The following is a 25498-nucleotide window of genomic DNA, read 5'->3' as shown; positions in this document are numbered from 1 at the left end:
GTAGAACGAGGAGGCTTGGTTTTCCAAATTTTATTCGTATACCTTTGTTGTGTTGTTCGTGCACCTGGTCATTGGTGGAAGAAGGAACCCCTAAAAAAACCCGAACTTGGGAAGGGAAGAAGCGGTAGAACGAGGACGTCCGCGGTTCGTTTTTAAGATTGTGTTTTCTTTACGCTCAAACCCTTCGCGTTCCTGCATTACATTCTTACTGCATTGTATAACAGGGTGAAGTTGTGATTTATATTTCTTTTGCTCGTGTGGGTATTATGATAATAAAAGAGTTTGTGTTCGTTGAGTGAATTTTTTTAATAGTTGCCGGCGCCGTTTAACGAGAGGAAAGGCGAATTTTTGATTTGTGTAGGTTTTTCTATGTAAGTGAAAGTAATGCTTGTTTTTGAATATCGTTGTAGGTTTTTTAATTGGTATGTATTGATTTGATTTTGTGTAGGTTGTTTTTGCAGCATGGCTCGAAAGGGGAAAAAAGATGGGGAAAAACCAGACGTTGATGAAAAAGACAGGGTTAGTGCTGTTAATTGTTATATTGTGCATCACAATTTCATTGTTGAGCATTAGTTAAATTGTTAAAATTGAATGGAAGGTCCGGCTGATAAATTTTGTGGATACAAAGCACATTGTGGAGATAAACAATGTGTTGACTGATGGACACTGGAGACGTATAGGAGTCACCCCTTTCAAATGGTGTCTAGAGTTAGAGAGGTCTCTAGATATATGCATTCCTCTACTAGTTGAGCTACTTCAGCGATGGGATGACGGTGAACAATCCTTTCACATATGGAAGCATCTTGTACCTTTATCTGTTGTTGATTTTTGTTTTAGTCTGGGGTTAGGTGTAGTTGGTGAAGAAGTACAATTTGATGCATATGGATGTGGGTTAGTTGGTTCACTCTTTTGTGGTCAAAGAATTTGTATTAAAGGGATAACAAACATGATTAGGAGTGTAATAGGAACCGAGCATGATGATGTAGATAATGTTTGTTGTCTGTATATATTGTTGTGCTTTGCCGTCTTGTATTTTCCTAGGAAATCAAAAGTTATTTGCAATATGCCTTTTAGAATATTAGATGATATTGATAGTTTGGTTAAGTTCAATTGGGGGAGTGCAGTGCACAGTTTTTTGGTTAACTCATTAAGTCGTGCATATGGGGTTCATAGCCAGAAAAAAAATGACCACAACATCACGTTGCCAGGGTCAGTTGTGGTTTTGCAGGTACACTGAATTTTATTCTCTTTGAATCTTTAGATCTGTTTTATATTTTTTGTGTTTAGTGTTTTGATATAAATGATGTAACATTTGTTATTTTTAAATTTGGGCTTTTGAGAGGTCAGTTATTTGTAGTCGACATGGCACTTTTATTCCCTGGAGTTAAGGTTGATGGCTATACCACATCAAAAGAATTTGAGGACATCGTCATGGGTGAAATTTATTCATTAACACCATTTGCGAAGTGCCTCATACCTCGGATGTCGATTTAAATTGGTTGTACAAAAAAATTAGCATAACCAATCACTTATTTGTGAAGAAAAACTCAGTTAGTAGTTTCAGTTATTGTACAAATAACATGACTTTGTGAAGATGAAGTGGTTTATCATGCGTGCATTTCACGATATGTAGAAAGTCAGTTATTTGAAGACAACATGGCACTTTTATTCTTCAGAGTTAAGAATAAAGGTTCATGGGTATACCACATCAAAAAAATTTGAGGACATCGTCATGGGTGGAAGTTATTCATTAACACCATTTGCGAAGTGCCTCATACTTCGGATGTCGATTTAAATTGGTTGTACAAAAAAATTAGCATAACCAATCACTTATTTGTGAAGAAAAACTCAGTTAGTAGTTTCAGTTATTGTACAAATCACATGACTTTGTGAAGACTTAGTGGTTTATGATACGTGCATTTTACGATATGTAAAAAGTCAATTATTTGAAGACAACATGGCGCTTTTATTCCTTGGAGTTAAGGTTGATGGCTATACCACATCAAAAAAATTTGAGGACATCGTCATGGGTGGAAGTTATTCATTAACACCATTTGCAAAGTGCCTCATACCTAGGATGTCGATTTAAATTGGTTGTACAAAAAAATTAGCATAACCAATCACTTATTTGTGAAGAAAAACTCAGTTACTAGTTTCAGTTATTGTACAAATCACATGACATGTTCATATGTTCATTTATCGAAATGTATTGAACCTGTTTATTTAAATATATCAATGCACTTGTCGTCATGGATGAAAGTAATTCATCTATACATTTATGCGTCATAAATTAATTGTTAATTTAAGATAGTTGTGAAAAAAATATACCATAACCACGCATTTCATTATGCATAAAAACGCAGTTACTGAGTGTGGTGTTTGTGGTAGGTGCAACCATTTTTTGCTCCCCACAACGTTAGACGTGTGTAGATTACTGAATGTAAAAACCCAAATATATAAGCAAAGAAAACCACTTGTTTTTTTTGTAGTTTTACTATCTTCATCGTCGTACATGATGTGAGATGTCCAAAATAAGACCCATTTCATACACACAAAAAAGAAACATACTAAACCTCAAAACATGACATCTGCTACATCTATTTCATAAGTTCATAACAAAATAAAGTTTTGCCAACTAACATATACTTCAAGGACTGTCGATGATGATTGGCTTGTATGATGGATAAAAATCACACATGCAGTCATTAACAAAAACTTCAACATCTTCATCATCTCATGCCATCTCCATCTCAAACAACACTCGATCACCCTCTTTCAGTTCATGGTCAGTGCAAAATTCCTTCCAACCATCAAGGATCCTTGTCGCGTAGGATGTTTCTAAATTCAGAATTTTGCAGGTTACAACAGTTTTTTCCCCAACAAGGATCAGGTTCTGAATGTTCTTATTACGGATCAACCCAGTTATATCACCGTTCAGATCCTGGAAAAAAACGATGTCCAATATTAGATGCAATTTGTCTTAAAAATATGTAGTGCAACTGTGAGGTTTTACGACCAACTTACCAAATGATCCCCGGTTGTCTGCTCATTGGTCAACTTCACGTAGTGGATGTAGTTGTCGTTCTCCGTTGTCGCAAGATGCAAGTAACGCTCCATGCTAAGATTAGAGCAATTTCCTGTGAAGACGATTATTTCAAATTGGTTACTACCTAAATATCTAAGTTGCACATGTACGTTTTCCTTGGATGTTGAATGCAGTCCTGAGTTTGGTCCAGCCTTTGGTGAGTCTCGGCGAATGTGGATCCTGGTTGTACCTCAGCTTGTGTAGTTGCCTATTGCTGTCCACTAACATCCATTTGTCACTGAGTTCATCGGCATATGCAACAGCAAAATGCCTATCAACATAGCCAAAATTCTGCAGCATCCATTCACGGTCTTTGAAAAGGGAAAAAAGATGGAAGCAAAAAAAAAGGCATAAAATATGACATACGAGACTAGTGGGAGGGGGAAGCACGGAGAACATTACCCTATTTTCGATGTGTAGCGTGGTGAACGTCCATAGAAAGTTGCTCGGTTGGTTGCTTGCGGAGGCCGCCATCTCAGTGCTTGATCACGTGAACAAACCTTAGTTGAAGCGGAAAAAGGTATTTTGAACATGAGTGAATGTGTATTGTTTCCGCAAATGGCCAGCATTAAATAGGGAAAGTCGGATCGCTACAACAGTCCCAACTCCTCATTGCATTGAATGGCAGGGGGTAATATGCACCGGCAATTACCGCAAATGTTCATAAGGGGTTACGAGGTTTGGTACACATTAATTACACGAATTCAATGTCATTCAATTACACCAAGTTGTCGGATTGCAAACTTCTGTTTTTCATTACCATGTAATAAACACAATGCAATGTCTTTACTGATATTTTCCAAAGTTTCTAGGAGTTGCAATAATAAAGAAGGGAAATACATTTGCAGAAACGAAAGCATGAAAGCAATAACATTTGTCTGTTTTTGTGCAATCACCAATTTAAATCTCATATGCTTTTGATACCTAAACCTCTCGAAGGAGTTGTGTACAACCATGGTTTTATGTCTTCGTACGATTCTTGTGGGGTGGGTGGCCTGATTTCCTTCGTTTGTACAAAAAGCTCGATATAACTACGGGATTAAGGGCCAACATTTTTTTAATTCTGTATGTGTTTGTTATTCTGCTAGAAGAATTTAGACCTCGGACGATACTAATATTTTGTTGTCTAAAAATGCAAATCTTGTATTTTTAATAATGTAGAGCAAAGTAAGCGAAATGTCGACATCCGACATACTGAACCCCATTTCACTTGATGAAATAAGTTTATGGAACAACGATATAGTCCAGCAGGAAACATTACCGGATTCTATTGCTTGTCATACCCAAGAAGATGAATTAAATGAGGTTCCTATGGTTGGAATGATTTTTGAAACAACCGACAAGGTTAAAGAGTTTTACAAGCAATACGCCATAAGATGTGGATTTGGTGTCCGTGTGAGAAGTTCAAGTAAAGGAGAAGACAATGAATTATGCTTTGTCAAATTGGTCTGTAGCCGTGAAGGAAACTACGTGTCCACCATCCCTCCGGAATTGAAAAGCCAACCAACAAAAATCAAGAATTGTGGTGCAAGGATAACAGCAGTTAAAAAGGGAGGTCAGTGGCACATAAAGAATGTCATACTTGATCACAATCATGACCTAAGCTCTATGAAGTCAAGAATAATTCGCGGCAACAAAAAATTGAACATGCAAGTCAAGCAAACACTCGATATGAATGATGAAGCAGGTGTGCGCATTAACAAAAGCTTCCAATCACTGGTTTGTGATGTTGGCGGATTTGAGAACCTTCCTTTTGTCGAGCGTGACGTTAGAAATTATATCGGATGACAAAGAAGGGCACTAGGGAAGGAAGGAGACAGCCAAGCATTGATGGCACACTTCTCTCACATGAGACAAATGAACAATGACTTCTACTTTGAAATTGACTTCGATGATAACAATAGAATATCAAATGTATTTTGGGCTGACGCACATAGTAGGGCAGCATGCGAGGAATTTGGAGATGTTGTCTCCTTTGACACAACATATCTAACCAACAAATATGATATGCCATTTGCACCATTTGTTGGAGTCAATCACCATGGTCTGTCTATATTATTAAGATGCGGGTTGTTGTCAGCTGAAGATACATCGACCTTTATGTGGCTTTTTAATTGTTGGCGTAAGTGTATGTTAGATAAGTCACCTGATGGCATTCTAACCGATCAGTGCAGGGCCATGCAAAATGCAATTGACATTGTTTTTCTAAATACTCGTCATCGGTGGTGCTTATGGCATATAATGAAAAAGATCCCTGAAAAGTTACAAGGATATAATCATTACAAAACTATCAAAACTAAGTTGAAGACATTGGTTTCGAGTCCCTCAATGTGCACCAATTTGAGATCGGGTGGCAACAATTAATGAATGACCACGACTTGGATAACAATGACTGGTTGGACACACTATACGAAGAGAGAAAACGGTGGGTGCCTTGCTATCTGAAAGGAAATTTTTGGGCTGGTATGTCCACTACACAACGAAGTGAGGGATTCAATGTCTTCTTTGATGGATTTATCAATTCAACAACAACGTTACAGCAGTTTGTAGTACAGTACAAAAATGCGCTACATCACAAAGCTGAAAAGGAATGTGAGGCGGACTTTGTTTCTTTGAACACTACAATCCCATGTGCCACCCAGTCCTTTATTGAACGACAATATCAGCAAGCCTACACACATTCGAAGTTTGCAGAAATACAAATGGAATTTCGTACGAAGATGAATTGTGCAATCAAAATGGTGGATGCTACTCCATCGGGATGCAACTACGTGGTGCTGCAAGAATTATTATGGGATGGGAAATCTGCAAACAAATATTATGCTATCCATTATGATGCCAAAACCGGCACAATAACATGTTCATGCCATCTTTTTTAGTTCCGTGGTATCGTCTGCCGACACTATTTCACCGTCTTTGGCCAAGAGAAAGCAACAACAATACTCACGAAGTATATCATTCCTCGGTGGAGCAAACTTATACGAAGGAGATATACTTCAATGAGAGCAGCTTACAACACCCACAGTAAGGACCCAACAATGCAGAGGTACCGGGCATTGTGCAAGGAATTTTTTCAGATTGTCGATGTTGCATGCGAATCTGATGCCGGAACAGAATAGTTATTTAAGCAATTGAGGTCTGGCCGAAACCCGATGGAGTTCACTCCGTGCGGTGATGCTCGTAATGTTGACGCGAGGATGACGTCTTCCTTCCCAGCCCCGGATTCATGTCAACCATCCCATGTCCGCAGCCCAAATGCAGTAAAGCGAAAGGGAAGGCCTTGTAATCTAAGGTTGAAATCCAGTGTAGAAAAATTTTCAAAGAAAAAGAAGTTGGTGGTAAAGATGACTGAAATATGCACCAACAACACTGTAAGTTAATCCTTTGTTATTATCACAATTAACTGGCGGTGCATTTACATAATATAACTTGTTTTTTTGTAGGCAACACTTAACAACGACGTGTGGAATGACACGCTAGATGTACATCGTCATATAGAATGGGTATGATTTCATTATATGTGGAGTAAGGTGGAAACACTTTCGTTAACGACAACTGAAAATTAAAATCCAATTTGCAGGACTTGAATGTGGCATAAGTCGGTGATGTTTCATTCAATTTGAGCGTACAAAACAAAGTCGGTGGCACAACAAGTTGTAATATAACTTACTGAAAAAGGTGCTGGTTGTAGTGAAATAACTTTGAATGTCCAAATTAGATCCATCTAAACGCACCACAATATAATGATTGTATTCAAATTTCGCAGGGACAACGTACAACACAATGCATATTTTTTTAGTGGATGGGAGCTTTGGGTAGTTGGAAACATGATGACATTGCCAAACAACAGGTCTTTGTCAAATCTTTGTTTGTCGATGACATTATACCACAACTATTCTTTTTGGGCGTCGGTGTACCAGTAACCGCCTTTTTGTTATACAATATATGTATTTTTCGTTACACATTTTGAACCAAGTACAGTGCGTTCAAAAAGTTTGACATTACAGGCAAAGTGGTTCCCAAAAACTAATTGGCTATTGCAAATATGTTATTGACCAGAAAGAAAATATGCTTATAAAAACCACAATTAATTTGGGCAATCATTTGTTAAGCAGAAGCACCTAACAGTAATTGGCTTTTTATGATACAATATATGTGTTTGTACTTAATTCTTTTTGTACCAAGTACAGTGCATTGGAAAAGACTGGTATTACACGGAAAATGGTTGGCAAAAATGATAATTAAATGCCTTTGTATCATACAATATATATGTGTTTATACTTCATTCTTTTTATACCAAGTACAGTGCATTCGAAAAGTCATATTACACGGAAGATGATTCGCAAAGTTTTACAGTAACTGCCTTTTTATGATACAATATATGTGTTTTTACTACATTACTTTTGTACCAGGTATAGTGCTTTCGAAAAGTAAGATATCAGAGGGAAGATGGTTGCCACAATTTTGCAGTAACTACTTTTTATGATACAATATATGTGCTTTTACTACATTATTTTTGTACCAGGTGTAGTGCTTTCCAAAAGTAAGATATCAAAGGGAAGATAGTTGCCACAATTTTGCAGTAACTGCTTTTTTATGATACAATATATGTGTTTTTACATCATTCTTTTGGTACCATTTAAAGTGCCTCCGAAAAGTCATATTACAGGAAAAATGGATCGCAAAATTTTGAAGTAACTGACTTTTTATGATACGATATATGTGCTTTTACTTCATTGTCTTTGTACCAAGTATAATGCGTTCCAAAACTAAGATATTACAAGGAAGATGGTTGCCACAATTTTGCAGTAACTGCCTTTTTATGATACAATATATGAGTTTCTACATCATTCTTTTGGTACCAGTTAAAGTGCCTTGGAAAAGTCTGATATTACAGGGAAAATGTTTCGCAAAATTTTGCAGTAACCGCCTTTTTATGATACAGTATATGTGCTTTTACTTCATTGTTTTTGTACCAAGTATAGTGCGTTCGAGGAGTAAGATATTACAGGGAAGATGGTTCGCAAAAAACAATTTGGGTACTGATAGATGTTATTGACCACAAAAGAAATATGGTTATGCAAACCACAAGAATTTTGGACCATCATTTATTAAACATAACCACCTAACAGTAAATGGCTTCTTATGATACAATATATGACTCTCTACTTCATTTTTTTTGTACCAAGTGCAATGATTTTCGTAAAGGTTGAGATAAGGAGGAAAATGGTTCGCAATAACTTTTTGGCTATTGAAACATGTTATTGACCACAAAGGAAATATGCTTATACAAACTCCAACATTTTTCGACCAAGTCATAATATAACTACACCAAGATTTCTTAATAAAAATAACCTAACATTAACAACCTTTTTTTATACAATATATGTCTTTCTACGTAATAATTTTTGTACCAAGTTCTTTGATTTTGAAATCACTGAGATTACAGTCGAAATTGTTCACAACTTTTTTTTGACTATTACAACACCTAATTGACAACAATATCATATTGTTACACAAATCACAATATTAGAACAGCTAATTCACTTACAATTCAAGGATAACTTATTAGTCAAACATAAGGTATTAAGAGCAACAACCTTTTTTTGTCAAAATATGTCTTTTTCATACACAATTTTTGAACTACATTCATTCAAAAAATATATCACACATATATGCTTCCCGCAAACACTAATTCCAGTAATTGTCTTAAGCATGCAAAAAAACCAGCAACCTTTCTTAACATCTGTGGTACAAAATAATTATGTTAACTTTGACTTCCGCATGAAACAAGAAATGATCAATGCTTTCACCCATCATACCAAAAATAAAGCTTCATGTATGTCACAACAACAAAATTTTTGCGAACCAGATTTTTTAGGGGCATTCCCAGTGTAAGGGGTACGTAGTGCGCGACTTTTAATCCGTACCTGCCGATGAAGCTTCATTCTGTCATACATATTACTTTGTGGTGGATTTGGTTCCTCTACACGGCTCACATGTTTTGACAACTCTTCATCACTTCCATCTGGGGTGTCCACATTAACTTCTCCGACTTTGACACCAACATTGCGCTTAACAGTAGTCTGCAATGGGCTCCATGCTTCATGTGATTGATGTCCACCTTGGCTATAAAATTGGTCTTCAAATGTTTTACCTCTTTCGTTGTGAACATTGGTAGAAGGAGTAACAGAATCGCACTCCTTGGTTCTTTCCGTCTTCCTCTCATGAAAAACTCCTTCTAAAAGGGATAAAGATTGGCGAAGTTCACCTATTTCACGTTCTTGCCTTTCAATTAGAACCTCAACTTCAACCTTCCTTGTTCCTAAATCTACTCCTTCAGTTTGTCTGTTACTTCGACCAACTTCATGACCAAACACTTCATACGCTTCTCTAACTACTGCATGAAGAAGTTCTTGCTTTGACACACAAAGATCAACAACTATCTGTGAAATAAATTAAGAATATTTAAACTAAAAAGAGGTGCATTCACACAACAAACAACAATCTAACTAAATCAAACCCAAATCACTTACCACATTCTTCTCCAAACTACTCTTTAAAGCACCGTCACCCACTTTAATATTCATCCTACGCAACAACCTTGGAAATTCATTGCCACCGCCTGCACCCTTTCTCTTCACAAATAGAAAGTGATCAAAACACCAAAGCTGAAAGTCCACAATTAAAGCAAATGTAAGTAAATAGAATTTACCTGTAATAAATAAACACAACCCACAACATGAAAGTGTTTCCTATGTCTTTTCATCTTCAAAACCAATGAAGCATTACACAAACTCCCAACCAGGTACTCGTAAACTACACGACCCCAGTTATATTGGCATAAACTTTTCAAGTCATCAACAATCTTGAACAGTATGGGGAATACGGTTGCATTTCTATTAGGCAAAAAAAACTCGGATATGCCTATGAAGATGTATAACCTGCAAAAATCATCTACTCCAACACATTCCGAGTGGTTCAAAAGATAGTTATATATCACCCCAACAGTAACCTTCTTCTGACTAAAAATGTTCCTACATACACTTTCAATAACGACTTCATCCAAATCCACTACATCTCCGACAATCCTCAATCCTAAGCCTAAACAAACATCTAATAACTTAAATGGCACAATTATAAAGTTAAATAAAAAACCACATCTTCTTTCTACCCACAAATTGCACAAAACACCAAGAACATTTCTACTTATCTTAACAGAATCATTCAACAAAGTGAACCACCAAAATGGTGTTCTTTGAATACAAAGCTTTTGGTCCTCACTTAAGTTCTTATTCAATAACGATAAATATGTAGTCCTACAAGAATGCCTGAACATAATCTGCAAAATAAAAACAACATAAGACCACAATTAACAACATATTCTTTCAAATCAATATGAATAAACATTGTTACCATTGCTATATCTGAACAACTTACCTCAGTACTATCACTGAACTCTCCCACATCACCACCTTCACTCCCTTCACTATCATCACTACCATTGTTATGATTACTTGGACCACTATCTTCACTCATGTCTTGTAAAAAAAAAATAAGAACGAAACTAATGAAAGGTATCAAATCAAAACATTACAACACACCTCCAATTAATCTTCACTTCAACAACAAATGCGTCGAATTAAATCAACCATTACAAGACACAACCAACCAACAATAAAACAAGTACTGATATACCTAAATAAATGCAACGGGACCAAAACGAACAAACGAACACCGACGAAACAAATTATGTATTGTTCCACCTTCCGAGTCAATAGTCTGCATTCATAACAAAAACACAACCGTCAGTTTTGGACACGCAAAATTATTCCTCACAACCCTAGATTCACAATATAACACTCATTTAACGAAATAATGCACGAACGCGAATGGTTTGGGCAAAAAGAAAACACAACCTTAAAAACGAACCGCGGACGTCAACCTTATTCTACCACTTCTTCCCTTGCCAAGTTCGGATTTTTTTTAGGGGTTCCTTCCTCCACCTATGAGCAGGCACACGAACAACACAACAATGTCGACGAATTAAATTTTTGCACCAACCCTCCTCGTTCTACCTCTTCTTCCGCTGGTGGTGTTTTCTTTTCGTGCTGCTTTCGCTACCAACTTCGAATTTTTGTACAGCATTCAGGGTCGGTTTAGTGAAGATATCACCGCTTGATCAACACTGAAGGTGCCGCTTGGTACGAAAAAATAAGGGTTAAGAGTTGCTTCAAGGGTTCAGTGAAAAAAATGAAAACTTTGGGTAACTGAGATGGATAGCGCATGTTGTCTCCTCACACGCAAGCGCACCGCAGGACGTTGCCCTTTCTTCCGCAGTTGTCTCAGAAACCGTCAGAACCGTCACCTCGTCCATTCAGTTTCTATTTTCGAAAACAATTATTTTTTTTTCCACGTGTCAGTGCCACGTAGGCGGGTAAAAACCAAGTAAAAAAAACCAGGTTAGAGTATCATTTTCCTTATACTAAAACCTTTTAATATTAAAATAATCGAATCTCATTATTTTTAAATCATTATCACTTCTTACAACGTCGTCTTCTAAAATCTTTACAAATTATATACTTATACATTTTCCTAATTTATTTTCTCAAAATATTACAACAATTACAAATTATCATTACATTACTTAACTTTATTTTACATTTTCTTAATTTTTTAAAATTTCTTTTTCCACCTTCTATTCTTATTAAAATCGTAAAACAAAAAAAAATATAAATTCAAGCCCAGAATCCCGTTTTTCAATAACTAAATTTTGACTAAAGGACAAACCAGGTTCGAATTAAATGTGAAAAAAAAAAGTGTGGTATGGTGGTAAACATAAACTACATTGAAAAAACATATCAAACTGCGCTATATGTCAGATAAAAAAAAAAGTTGCATTTATGAGAAGATGAGATGTGTGTTGGAAAGAGCACTTCAATTAGTTCAATGCATAATTGCATGTCTCAGATTGATGACATTATCTCCTCTGCCTAGTCAAATCCTAGAAAACTAGAAAAGGTAGCAATCAGCCACCATATCTTTCTATTATTAAGCATTAAACTCCTTAATCACAATTAATAAAATATAATGGTATTAGTGGGTGAATTCAACCTTATTTTAAAGGAAAAATATTACATCTCATTCAATTAAATGTGCAACTACTGAAAGAAAAATAAACTTACAAGTATTCGGCAATAATTTAAAAAGTTCAATTATAATAAAAGACTGCAAAAAAAAATTAAAAAAGAAGAATGAACAAAAAGAAAGGATTACAATACGTCTGGTAACAAAATTAGAAATGAACAGAAGGTTAAAAGATCTTTTTTTTTTCTCTCTTATGAAATAACACATTCACTTCTTGTCATAAAAATGAATATCAAGGAATCAACACTCAATAATATTTTCTACTATGTTTGCTTAACAAATGTTTAGAATGATTTTACATAAAACCAAATAAATGTAATAAGAATGATGAATCTGTCGAAAATATTTATATTAATTGACATAGAATATATAAGAAATATTTAACTTTAAAATTGAGTATAATAGTTCACATAAATAAATATGTATTCGTTTCAATACTCATTGTTTTAAATTAATAATAAAAAAATGTATATTGATTTTTCTTTCGTTTAATATTAATATTTTTTATAATATATCTGATTATTTATTTTTTTATAATTATTTAATATTTATCTAATTATTATTTAATATTTGTACAATTATATAATTTTATTAATATTGATACTAAAAAAGAAAATATATATAATTTTTATATCAAAAATTTAAAAATATTATATTTTTATGATGATAATTTTGTTTTGTATAAATAAATTATATAATTAATATTTAAAAAAATTAAAAAATACATAAATACGAGTATAAGGATTTTCTAATGAAAATAAAAACGGAAATAATATAAAATTTTAAATTTGTCAAGTATAAAAATAAAAATAATTGTTTAATTTAAAAATTAAAATAAAATAGTAAAACTCGGTTCCATGTCACTGGCTTTATTTCCTGGATTGGTGTAGGGAATAGGAGAAGAATAGGTATATTTCCTGGATTTTGATAGATTATGGATCTATCTAGGTGGGCCACTTATAGCTAGTCCAGGTGGGTCATACAGAGTTCTAAAGAAAATACAAACAATACATGTCTTTAAATATTAATTTTTTTTTCTAAATACTCATAAGTACTTGTGAATATTAAAAAATATATAAATATTTGTACATATATGAGTATGGATACAGATACTGAATAAATATTTATCCAACAAATATGAAAAAATTACTATTCGTAACCCAATGCCTCTGTTGACATCCCTATGTATAGCTAAACAAATAATATTAACTATTTCTATTATTGTTAACTATGCTTAAAGAAGTTTTTCAAAATCAAAATTGTTAAAATCTTTGTTATCTTCTATATCACAAAAATAGATTAAATAATCTTGTTCTAGTTTTCTATTGAAAATAATTTTTAAAAAAACTTGATTTTGAAATAATTATTGATGATTTTACAATAAAAAGTACAAGAAAAAAATATTTAAATAATTAGAAATACACCATTAGCTCAGGGTAGAAAAGATCTCACCTAAGGGGATGCATGCATGGTGTATGATATAAACTCAAATTAATAGTTGACATATATAAATATTCCAAAAACGAAAAATACATATATGGACTATATTGATTTAAATACATATGAAAAGGTGTATTTACATAAAAGTTACATGTATGGAGTTATTTTTTCTGTTGAAAGACAAAAGAATCCACTAGTATGGTAAGGGAATTGCAATTTAATAGAAAAATTATATATATTGAACATCTATGCTTCCTTTATAACTACAAAACTGGAAAATCTTTGATTACACTAATGAAGATCTGTGATTGTGGAGAAGAATGTTACCATAAATATCCAGAACAAGGTAACAAATCTATGACCCTGTCAGAAGCTATAAGTGCTATTTGATGGAGATCCAATTCATTTAAGCATGCAGCCTAATGTGCAGTATAACCAAAAAATCACTAGTAAAAATCCAAGGCAGTGAGAGTGCACAAACTGTATATATATCTCCTCCCAACAGTTCTTAAAAGAGACAACCAAGAAGAAATCATGCGACGTTATTTAAGTTGGTATAGACCAAAGACTGACTGCAAATCAAACATATACCCAAATTCGGGTTTGAAGAAATTTACAAGAGAAATCCCATGCTTGAGATTAACATTGTGTTCCAACAATATTGCAATGGACCTGCCTTGTGCTTACCCTCTATAAATTCTCATCTATAAATTTAATCCTCTACCACTGATCAGATTAACCGGATGGATGGAGGATTACCTGCTGGAAATCTTTGTCTGCGGGGCCTTCTGGTTGTCTTGCCCCAACCGGTTAGGCTTCTATCCTCCAATCCCACTTCAATGTTATTAAGCTGTTGAATAAGTGGGGTGCTTGTTTCAATGGTTGCCGCCGCCGGAGGAGGGGGAGACGGGCTTACCTGTGGCTGTGACCGCCGTCTACCCCTACCACAACCATTTCTAGATGAGCTTCTCCTGTTTAATCCTGAATGCCATGCATGACCTGTTGCTCTCATAAGCCCTCCAAACGTTTGAAGATCTTCCGTTACTTCGTGCCTTGATAAAGAAGCAAGGCCTGGAAGGATGTCCCTTTGGAAGTCTCTCCGCTGCCTCCCTCTCCTAGCTGGCCCCTTTCTAGTCCTCGCAGGTAAAGAGGTTGTTCCAGTTTCTTCCACTTTAATGTTTTCTGGAACAAGGGCCTCGGGCATGTATTCTTCTTCCTTGGTCTCTGTCAGTTTCAATGTCATTGATTCAAAGTAATCCATGCCATCTGAGGAATATTCCTCATTATCCTCACCATCTTTTCCCCTTCGATTATCGTTCTTCTTCTGCAGATCATCCACACATGAGGAAACTATATCCACAAACCAACTTAGAGGGTCCACCACTGGGCTTTCTGATGGACTGTTGATAACATCATCCAGTTGCTGGAAGCAAGAAGATGACAAGACAACAATTGCCTCTGCTGCATACCTCATAAGTTCATCCTGCAGCTTTTCAACTGTCCCCTGCTGGCCTAGTGGTGATACTGATTGAGTTTCCAGCCCTTTTTCTTCAGGAATGGTATCCTCCTCTGTCTCAGGAATGGCAGGGGCTTCAAGATCTATTTCTGCCTTAGTTCCTAAGCTGGTAGCTGGAATATTTGTCAGAAATGCTTCCTCCTCCTCATTCATACTCAAGTTCAAATCAATCTGATTTCTAGAACTGGCTTTTATAGTAGATGATAATCCAGTCTCACAAACAATAACTTCAGTGATAGCTTGATTGTCCAACTCAGGAACAGAAGCATCACAAGGCAAGTTAATATCAAGAATCTGTCTTTTCCGATTATTTTCCGCTAATTCTACGCCAGATGAATTAGGAACCAACCCAGATGGAGAGTTGAATGAAGTTGACTCCTTAGAAGAAATATGAGGTATGCTAAATATGGGAACACCAAGAATTTTCCTTTTACTACTAGAGCTTTCATTAACTTCTCTCCCCTTTGGCTCAATATCATTTGGACACAAACCTGGCGTTACATTGTGCGAAAATTTTCTGTTAGACCCCTTTCCAGACTCATCTTTGTTAGATAAAGAAGCAATTTCGAAAACACTTAAACCTCCGGCATTTAAGCTTCTGCCAGCATTTTGTGCCTCGTTCTTACATGCTGACTTGGCTCTAAGCCAAGGCAACACTGCAAGCTGCTCCTCTCGATTTTGTTCTCTATCCATGAATCGAAGACCTGACTGGGAAACCAAGTTGTTGGAAGAACCATTTGAAAGCATCTCATTCAAGTTAATATTTTTTGCAGCCTTCATGTCATTGCAATTTGAACTCTTATAACAGTTTGCTGAACCATTGTTGAAATGTTCAGGAAATTTCTTGCAATCATTATCCTGGTTGAGATAACTAATTGAAGAGATGTTCACTGAAAGCTCATTGGTCCCAGATGATGTCCTCGTATGAAATCCATTTTTCCCAGATGCCTCATGTTGAAATCTGGTATTAAGCTTTGAATTAATATTTAGAGGAGGCCAACTATCGCCCAACATCCCGTTACTCTGATGTGACTGGGAATTCCTACTCAACGCAATTGATGCATTTAGACATGGAGAGGGAGGTGTCTGTACTGATATCAACTTCTGGTTTAGGCTACTACTTGCCATTTCCCAAGATGATTGAGACCAAGACCTAGCTAAATCTGAGGAAGGAGCAATTGCAAAGAGACCATTCCTATGTGATGATGCAACAGACTCTGAAAGTTTATTAGCAGAGTATTCACGGTTTCTTTCACTGATATCTAAATCACTAGCTGTCTTTTCCCTCAACAAATCCGCTATGCTTCGATTAGTTAGACGATCAGATGTAGGTTCATGAACTTTATTGAGTTCATCTTGCATTGTTTGGGGTGATAAAAGTGATTGCTCTTGTTTGAGGACTTGATGAATGGGTTTCAGATTGCTTTTAGCTTGCCCTGCCATCATCAAAAACAATTTGATGATTTATCACATACCACGTTAGTATTAGTACTCGTTTGTCGCCACATAAAAAACAAGAGATATAAAATTAATGTTCAAAATAACTTTCAAAATTCTACTTGGACCAATAATACGCATGATATTCACTATTATTAAAATATAGCTTACCAGCTTATTTTAACAAAATCACCTGAGATACATGCTAATATAGCTAAGATGTTTAATGTATCAGATAGGAGAGCCAGGTTGAAAGAGTAAATTTGAAGCAAGCAGCTGAATAAGAAATCTAACCTGACTCTATTGAAGAAATCCACATTTTCCCATTTCTGTCATTATCCAAATATCCATTATTCCGAGCCCAGCTGTCAGTTCCATGACGTGAGTTCAGTAAATCTTCCTTAGACAAACCAAAGAACCTTGACTTCTGTTTAGCAGATAGATCAGAGCATTCAGTTGGCCCTTGACAGGGATTATGGTCTTCGGGAGAAACATATGCAACATCATTTGGTTCTTCCCGTTGAATAGGTTCATTTAAGTCTGCCAGACCATTTATGCTTCTTAAAGACCGCTCGGGTCTTAAAGTGTTGTCTTCCTGGCCACCATTGCCATAAAAAATGTTCATATCACCTCCCTTTTCAGGCTTATAATTTCTATCAGAAAGATATTTGGTTGTGCCACTAATCTTTTCATCACCAGGCTGTTCATTTTCCTCAGTATCAATGTACTCATCAGCAGGGAGGTGAAGGTCAAACATTTTTCTCCTTACCTTTGAGGGTCTGAACCCCAGTATCTCAACTTCTTTCGAGCTGCTCCCATTTGGGGATGGGAACAGACCAGCTTGCCTACCGGTTCCTTTATTAGAACTCAAAGGAGAATGAATGCCCTCAACACCTGAAATAGATGGTCTAGCAGAAGTAGAACTTCCAACTATTGGAAATCCAGGAATCTGCCATTTCTTAACATCTTCAGATGTTATGTGGGAAGCCAAGGGACCTGTGGAAAATGATCTCTCAACAGATATCTGGTTTCTGTGTAAATCATTCATTTTAACCTCATCCATCAAATCCCTTTGTATTCTGTATAAGCGATGAAGTTCGAAGACCTGATTAAATACATAATATAAATAAATTAAAATGTTCACCAATAACAGGGTTCATAAATAAATTGAGCTGATAAGAGCCACCACTTGGTAGAAAAACCTACATCTAAAATTGATTAAAGCCAAGTTTGCAAACTAGTGTTGATAGCATAGATGAAATACTATCCACTGCGAAAATTGAAAACAAGAGACATTTTAAGTAGAAAAAAACTCTGGAGAAGCATAGCAAATCAGAATTCAAAATCCAAAAAGCCTCTCACTTTTATTTTTAATTGGACAAATCAACAGGTGAAGGTCCTACCTGATATATTAAAGCTAAAGGTCAACAGTTAAAACGAACTAGAACCTTCATACCTGATTCTTAAATATAGCCTCGTGCTCAAGCATTGTTTGCTTTACAACATCCTTATCATGTGTTGAACATGCATCCGCAGCAGCACTTGGCAAATAATTATGATAATGCCCATTTGCCAGTGTTTTATCTCCATAATATAGGGGCCAGCCACAACTACTGGATTCCTCATTAAGATCTCTCATTGAGTAATATCCTGGCAGACTCTGAACTTTGGTTCCCATCCCTGAAAATTGAGCCATTATATATAAAAGACTTTTCAACCATGAATTAACTGGTACATAGCTTTCAGTTCAGCCCAAGATTACGATATCTTAATTTATTTTGGACTCGTTAAGAAGGTATGCACTTTGGTTAACATTCTGTATGTTTCATGCGTCAAATACCACAAATAATAAAACACAATCCATGCAAGCAGCCAAACAATTGCATGACTCAAATCCAGATTTAATGGCATGGCATATACACAGTGCTAGCAAAGATACTTGCATATCAAGCCTATTTAAGTTTTATTCTTAATTTATCCACTAAATTTAACTAAATGATTAAGAGAACTTCTCAATATAAAAAGAAGCAGTATTGATTAATAAGATTTTCACTTCTTTTAAAGTGAATTGATCTGAGTACAATAAATGAAATTAAATCTTCAATTTCAATACAGAATCTACACAACTTTAGTTTGGTTAATAGATTAACTTTTTAGCTGTCTATTTTATTTGGAGAAGAAAAATAGTTAATAGATTAGTAATGAATTAAAGGCCAGGAGGCAAACACCTTCAAAGCCATGCAACTTCTGGTAGCCAGCTTGCACATGAAAAGTTTATCCTAATAATGCCATTGAAAACCTTAGGAGATAAGTCTGGTACACTTTTTACTCATCTCATTTTTTAAGTAATAACTATAATTTTTCAAATGAAAATAAAAAATGCTCATTAAGGAATCAAAATTGCCATCAATGTTTTCCATTTTAATTCAAGCTATGTGACGTGAAGTTTTAGATGACCACATAGTGTTATAACACCCAAGTCATATCTACAATAACATTTACAGTCATTCAAGCATGCACGACAAAGGCCTTGCACCCAACTTATATGGCATTACAACAAGAATCTAATTACCACTCCTTTAGATTCCATAAATTAGCTTTTATCTTGAAAGAAAATGTGGATTGCCTCAATAAATTCAGTAAAGCAACATGGATTTAACTAGTTAGAAACAGGAGTTACCATGCAACAGTAAAGGTACCTGCTACTAGATTAAGCCAAGTTCACCACTCCAGCTCACTATTTAATTTAGTTGAATAGATTTGCCAAGGTGAAAACACTTATTTAACCAGAAAAAGGTGAAAATATTCATTGATATAGGTTAAGCTGGTAAGTATGGGAACAGATCCAATGTGATGGACACAATACAAGAAGAAAGCAATAGCTACATCATCAAGCTTTGAGAATCTTAAACCAGAAGACTCTTTATGGCACGTAGAAAAATCTGTTGTGGCTGAAAAAATTTGTGCACAATGTAACTCACCAACTATCATATAGATTAATTTTCAAAAGCGTCAACTGCCAATTAAATTCACAACTTCTGTGTTCGGGAGGTCAGTAGAATACTGCATAACAAACGAGGTTTTTGAAGTGTTAGAGATGTAAAGTGCATTCTTAAAAGTCACTAATTGCACACATTTATCAATGGTGAATTACAGGTTCAATCTGACACACATTTTAGGCTTCCTTAAATTTTCAGACCACTATGGCATTGCATCTCACATTTTGCTGGATTGAGGACAATTACGTTTGAGCCTATGTTACTGCACCAGGAAAAAGGGCCTCATCATCATATGCCAACTCAGAAATATTTCACTTTCAAGACATCAAATATTCAAATATGGACAAATTACCCTTTAATATTTTGGTGGAAGGCAAAAGATCTGAAACCGACTTTTCACAGCACTACAATAGTAACCACGTTTAAGATAATGATGAACAGGGAATACAAATCCACAATTTACTATCAGGGCAATACAACCACTACCCAAAAGACAGAATACAAATTCACAATATTACTCTTTCACGTGAATTAGAACCCTCTGATTCTACACCAATAATCCTAGGACTGAAGAATTCCCAAAATTTCAGTGAAAAACTTATAGGGCCTCAACTCTATAGGTACACAGGTTGCTCATCACTGTGATAAAAAAATACCCATGGAGAAGGGGAGTAGCTTTAAACTAAGCATCACAAACTCATCCTTGATACTAGGGACTTTATGTCCTTCACTCCAGTTACGAGTCAATGGAAAGAAGGACCAATAAAAGTAACAGAATATCTTAATTCTATCCGTAATGAAATATGTAGTTGCCTTTCAAGTAAATTGACAATTATGTCATAATTTATAGACTTGAGAGATTAAAAACACTAAAAATTATAAGACGGAGAGAACCTAAACGGATGACTAATTTGAACTAAGCAGATCTTAGACAACAATTACCATACCAACCGATATTGTCGACGAAAACACAAGAATTTAATTGACCAAAACGAAGCATCAGAATATTACAGCTCCACATACAAAGTAAACAGATAAACTCTCGCAATTAAATTGTCCCCCGAAACAATAGGAACCTAGAATTTCATTTTCATCCTACTCAAACCACTAGTTCTAAAATAATAAACCAAATTCAGTAAACCATGAATTTACGAAAAAATATGCACAATTGAGGAATTATAGCAAAATTACCTCAGACCCACATCCTCTCATCACATGCTCCTAAGAATCCACCATGGATTCCACCATTCAACATCAGAGAAGACGAAAAATTCAGTGTTTGACTCCCACTGCAACAGGAAGCAAACGAAAAAGTAGCTAAAACAAACAATTGTAGGAGAAACAGCGAAGTGGGTGTTGCTGCAACAACATTGAAGAAGTTCAGATCGTCGATTTCGATCTGCTGGGCCACTCCTGTTCCTCTTTCTCTATCGCATAAAGGCAAGAACAACAGAGCTTTAATTTTCCTTTTTTAGAGAGAGAAAGAGGAAGAAAAAATAAAAATAAAAAGAAGAATGGGCGAAGAGAGAGATCCCAGATAAGAAATCTTCACACAAACAAACGACCTTCTAAGAACAGTGACATGAAATTTGTCAACATCCGGTCTCTTTTTATTCTCTGCTTTTTCTTCACTTCTCTCTCTTTTCCATTTTTATAAAAAAATAAAATAAAACAAATATTAATATATTTATTTCGGTCTTTTTGAGGATATCAAAACAAATGCCCATTTCTAGATTCTCTCCACCCTCCTTGCTTTTTGGTACAGATGCATCAAATCAAACATTATTAAACATAACGGAAAATGCCATTACACAACTTTTATTTAACAATAATGATTTACAAAAAGTTAACTATAATTTATCATTTCATAATGTATTGTTATTATTAGTTTCTGAGTTATAGTAAGAAAAAATATATTAAATATCAACATTACCGAGACATTTAAATTTAAAATGATAAATTTGCGAACATGTCTGTATAACTCCAACAGCAACTGGCACAACAAACTTGACTAATATTCAATATTTTCTAGGCTAGTTGTTAGGACTCTATAATGACTTATTAATTAACGTAATGATGTTTATTTACTAAAAAACTGTGATTCTAAGAAGTGTTTATTATGGGAAACAAGTGGGACCCAGTAAACTATGGAAGAAAAAGATTGGGTGTTTTTTGAAAGGGTTGTTGTTTTGGTGCTTAATGCAAATGCCCACTGGGGTCTTAATATTTACCATAATGGGATTCTCTCTCACTCTCTCTCTACTTTACTTTGTGTTTGGGGAATTCCTTTGTTGATTGGTGGAAGGATCCTTTGGCTGAGTTTTTTGTTGTTGTTGTTGTTCTGTGTACTGTACCTCTTTATAGAAAAGAAAGAAGAAATAGATGGTTCCCTTATTGTATTGTAACCATCTTCATAGACACGTGGCTGCTTTAACACTGAACCATCTCCATCATGCACCAAATTACAACCCTAGTTTTTAAGCTCAATATTCTAATTTACCAGATTTTACTCATTACAATTCTTCAAGGGAAAGACAATTTATCAGAATCACATTTATGTCCAAACTCTTCCCATAATCACTGTTGCTTTCATATCTATTTTTCTTTTACGATTATAATGTGTAACATACGGAATTAATTATGCTGCTATTCAAATTAAATATTTTGGAAAAAATATGGATTTTTTTTTAGATCAGATTCAAATTGGTTTTTCAGTTAACTCTACTAATAATTTGTACAAAAGTTAATGAATGTTATGTATTCAAACATCAATCTTTAATTGGAGTAGAATTTAAATTATTTTCCGTTTGAGTTAAGTATTTTAATATATAAAACTAAAAGACTGTGTTGACTCGAATTTGAATTTGATTAATGAAATAATGGTAGAATTAAAATAGTAAAAATATTGAAATGTAAAGAAAGAGAAGATGTGATGGTTGTGTCAGAGTGATATTTGTGTTGTACAATAGAAGCAGGAGCAGTTAGAGTAGCTTCTTCACTCACTCATGGTTTATTTAACAAGCAAAACGCATGCATACATACACCCACAATAACACACATCTGACAACTCATGACATACTTCAGATATCATACATAGTTTTATGTAACGCAATCTCCAAACTATCATTAATTATTCTCACGTTACACAACTACCTAAGTTACATAATTCTACCATTTCTTTATTATAAACATATATGTAACCACAATTTTTTAAAATTAATTTATAACTATAATTTCTTTAATAGTATGGAAAAAGCTTTATTGTATCTTCCTTCAAATAATTGTAACTCACCGGACTTTTCTAACATGAAAGAATGATCTCGATTTTAGACGTGCCCCATGAACTCGACTGAAATTTTCCTTTACTCATTCTTCATTTAATAATTTTAATTATTTATCTTCAAATATTAATTTATTTTACATACAATTTATTATTATTAAATAATTACTCATGTAGTATTAGTTCAAATAAACACCGCTTAAATAAGTATAATCAAAAATGAGAAAAAATGTTTTGGAATAATACTTTCTCAAAATGGTCACGAGCTAAAGAATTATTGTTATGTATGTGTCAATTAATTATAATTTCAATTTATTTTTAAATTTAAACACATTATATCAACAAAAACTATGTATTGGTATTAATTTTTTACTCAATTTTAGATAATTTCTGTTACAGATAAAATATATCGTTTTTTTCTAGACAAAATATTAGAGTACCCTTTACTTTTTTAATATTATTATTTCAAAATTATTAATAATTGTATTATTTTTTTTGGACCAAATGATTTTATAAAGGGTGTAGATTCGAGAATTAAAGACATTTACATTTGTAAATCCCAAAATAGTTATATACACATCAAATTCAGATATCATCATGCGATGCGTATACTATTTAAGAGAGTTTATACACTGATATGGAAGGGTTTTGACATAATTTTATATTATGCTTCGATTGTTTTAAAAGTTGAAGTACAAAATATATATATATATATATATATATATATATATATATATATATATATATATATATAACCACACCATTTTTAATAGAAAAAAATTATTGACTTAGAAAATTTAAATAAAAAATTAGTTTATTAATTTCATATCAGATTCATTAAGTAAATTCTCATTTGTTGAGCAAATTATATGGAACTGGTAAAAATAACAAATTTCACAGTCTCGGAAACGTAACAACATAAAATTTAATATTTGTTGAATTTGTTATGAAATAAATCGAATAACATAGAGAATGACGACAGATAATAGAGAAGAGAAGAACAAGAGAGAATAGAGAATGAGAGAATAGAGAGCAACTCATCTATGTATTATTATTGATAGGAAGAGTCCTATTTATAGATACAATATGTAATCCATAAAGGAAACAAATCAACTTAGTTAATACAAATATTTACCATAAAGAGTAATGAATCATATCAGTAAATGTATCAAATCAATGGACAATCATTAATTCATAACACTCCCCCTTGAGTGTCCATTGATAAAGAATGTGCCTCGTTAAAACCTTACTAGGAAAAACCCTTTGGGATAAAAAACCTAGTGAAGGAAAAAGAGTACAACATTCTGTATTTTTTAATACAATATTGTTCATCACATATTCTATTTCTCCCCCTCATGTAAACTTACATCATTAAGGTGAGTCCGAATTTGTGAGTCATTTGCTCAAAAGTTTTTCTTGGCAAAAACTTTACAAATAGACTTGTCATATTTTCAGATGAACGAATTTTTGGATATCTATATCATCCTTTCAATTGAACAATACACTATTGTCTTCATATATGGTTGTTGATTCCATCTTTCTCGGGGATAGTCACAAGTTTCTTGCACATGTTGAATTATAAACCTTAACCAAACATATTCACAACTTTCCTCGTAATTTGTATGATTAGACGATGTTGCTACTATGGTTTGTTTCATATACCTTCATGAAACTATTGTGCTACCACATATGAACAAACATCTTGTTTGTGATCAACCATTGTGACATTGTAAGAATATGTAAAATAACATGCATATCCATAACCCATTGGTCTGAATCTGAATCATTTGGATGGAATAAGCTCATATTCGTAGTACCCTTAAAGTAACGAAGTATATGTTTTACTCCAAACCATTTTCTTTTTGTAGTTGAAGAACTATATCTTGCTTAACAAATTTATAGCAAATGCAATATTAGATCGAGTATAATTCGCAAGATACATTAGTGTTTCTATGACACTAAGATATGGTGCTTCTAGACCAAGAAGATCTTCATCATTTTCTTGAGGTCTAAGAAGAGTCTTTATCAACATCTAACGACCTCACAACTATTGAAGTGCATAATGGACATGACTTGTCCATTTAGAACATTTTAAGCACCTTAATCATATAAGCCTTTTGATGTATAAAAATACTTTTATTTAAATACTCAATTTCTAATTTCAAACAAGACTTTGCCCTTCAAAGATCATTCATCTCAAATTCTTTCAATTGCCTTGTGAGCTCATTAGTAGTTTCAACGATGTTTATGTCATCTACATAAACAATAATTATGAAAAATTGATTTTCTAATATTTTCATATAAATACAAGGACAAAAAGGATCATTTCCATATCCTTATTTTAATAAGAACTCAATAAGATGGTTATACCACACACATCCTTGCTTTAATCAATAAAAGAGCATGTTCAATTTTATTGAATAACCCTCTTTAGAATTTGTCTTGTTGGGCAAATAAAATCCTTCAGGGATTTTCATATAAATATGATTCTCAAAAGGATCATACGAATAGGTTGTAACATCATCCATTAGATGTAAATGCAAATCTTGTTGTGTAACTAGGATAATCGAATATTGCAATGTTGTTGCATCCAA

General features: G+C 34.1%; 4 protein-coding genes across 7 annotated transcripts; 2 read left to right on the top strand and 2 right to left on the bottom strand.

The window, feature by feature from the left end:
• Positions 1–4261: 4261 nt before the first annotated feature.
• On the top strand, positions 4262–4873 carry LOC114175344 (protein FAR1-RELATED SEQUENCE 7-like). Its single transcript, XM_028060122.1, has one exon. The coding sequence runs from the start codon at positions 4262–4264 to the stop codon at positions 4871–4873; it is 612 nt and encodes a 203-aa protein (XP_027915923.1).
• Positions 4874–4942: 69 nt separating this feature from the next.
• Positions 4943–6204, top strand: LOC114175343 (protein FAR1-RELATED SEQUENCE 3-like). The gene is made up of 3 exons (XM_028060121.1): positions 4943–5129; positions 5223–5284; positions 5965–6204. The coding sequence occupies exons 1-3, from the start codon at positions 4943–4945 to the stop codon at positions 6202–6204; spliced, it is 489 nt and encodes a 162-aa protein (XP_027915922.1).
• A 2360-nt stretch (positions 6205–8564) lies between these two features.
• On the bottom strand, positions 8565–10624 carry LOC114175342. Its single transcript, XM_028060120.1, has 6 exons — positions 10526–10624; positions 10280–10427; positions 9801–10189; positions 9622–9756; positions 9016–9531; positions 8565–8573 (listed from the first exon to the last, which is right to left on the bottom strand). The coding sequence occupies exons 1-6, from the start codon at positions 10622–10624 to the stop codon at positions 8565–8567; spliced, it is 1296 nt and encodes a 431-aa protein (XP_027915921.1).
• A 3520-nt stretch (positions 10625–14144) lies between these two features.
• Positions 14145–21213, bottom strand: LOC114177313. Of its 4 annotated transcripts, XM_028062600.1 has the most exons (7): positions 20816–21213; positions 19977–20028; positions 19798–19886; positions 19607–19688; positions 18082–18305; positions 16920–17730; positions 14145–16624 (listed from the first exon to the last, which is right to left on the bottom strand). In XM_028062600.1, the coding sequence occupies exons 4-7, from the start codon at positions 19614–19616 to the stop codon at positions 14403–14405; spliced, it is 3267 nt and encodes a 1088-aa protein (XP_027918401.1). In that variant the 5' UTR covers positions 19617–19688; positions 19798–19886; positions 19977–20028; positions 20816–21213; the 3' UTR covers positions 14145–14402. The 4 variants fall into 4 exon arrangements, with proteins under 4 accessions (XP_027918401.1, XP_027918402.1, XP_027918403.1 ...); XM_028062601.1 differs by lacking the exon at positions 19977–20028; XM_028062602.1 differs by lacking the exons at positions 19798–19886; positions 19977–20028.
• Between the last annotated feature and the right edge of the window lie 4285 nt (positions 21214–25498).

The sequence above is a fragment of the Vigna unguiculata genome, chromosome 3 (genome assembly GCF_004118075.2).
Source record: "Vigna unguiculata cultivar IT97K-499-35 chromosome 3, ASM411807v1, whole genome shotgun sequence".
NCBI classification, from domain to species: Eukaryota; Viridiplantae; Streptophyta; class Magnoliopsida; order Fabales; family Fabaceae; genus Vigna; species Vigna unguiculata.
The sequence above is the reverse complement of the archived record's forward strand: the minus strand, read 5'-3'. Positions and strand labels throughout refer to the sequence as shown.

Excerpts from the sequence above, each read along its gene's own strand:
- LOC114175344 (XM_028060122.1), top strand. The coding sequence starts at position 4,262 with ATGTCGACATCCGACATACTGAACCCCATTTCACTTGATGAAATAAGT.
- LOC114175343 (XM_028060121.1), top strand. The coding sequence starts at position 4,943 with ATGAACAATGACTTCTACTTTGAAATTGACTTCGATGATAACAATAGA. Across the intron at positions 5,130-5,222 it reads TGTTGGAGTCAATCACCATG|ATAAGTCACCTGATGGCATT; the intron begins GTCTGTCTATAT and ends AGTGTATGTTAG. Across the intron at positions 5,285-5,964 it reads TGCAAAATGCAATTGACATT|TTCCGTGGTATCGTCTGCCG; the intron begins GTTTTTCTAAAT and ends CATCTTTTTTAG.
- LOC114177313 (XM_028062600.1), bottom strand. Across the intron at positions 17,731-18,081 it reads AGGCTATATTTAAGAATCAG|GTCTTCGAACTTCATCGCTT; the intron begins GTATGAAGGTTC and ends GTATTTAATCAG. Across the intron at positions 16,625-16,919 it reads GATTTCTTCAATAGAGTCAG|GGCAAGCTAAAAGCAATCTG; the intron begins GTTAGATTTCTT and ends TGATGATGGCAG.
- LOC114175342 (XM_028060120.1), bottom strand. The coding sequence starts at position 10,624 with ATGAGTGAAGATAGTGGTCCAAGTAATCATAACAATGGTAGTGATGAT. Across the intron at positions 9,757-9,800 it reads GTTGTGTTTATTTATTACAG|CTTTGGTGTTTTGATCACTT; the intron begins GTAAATTCTATT and ends GTGGACTTTCAG. Across the intron at positions 9,532-9,621 it reads GTAGTTTGGAGAAGAATGTG|ATAGTTGTTGATCTTTGTGT; the intron begins GTAAGTGATTTG and ends TTTATTTCACAG.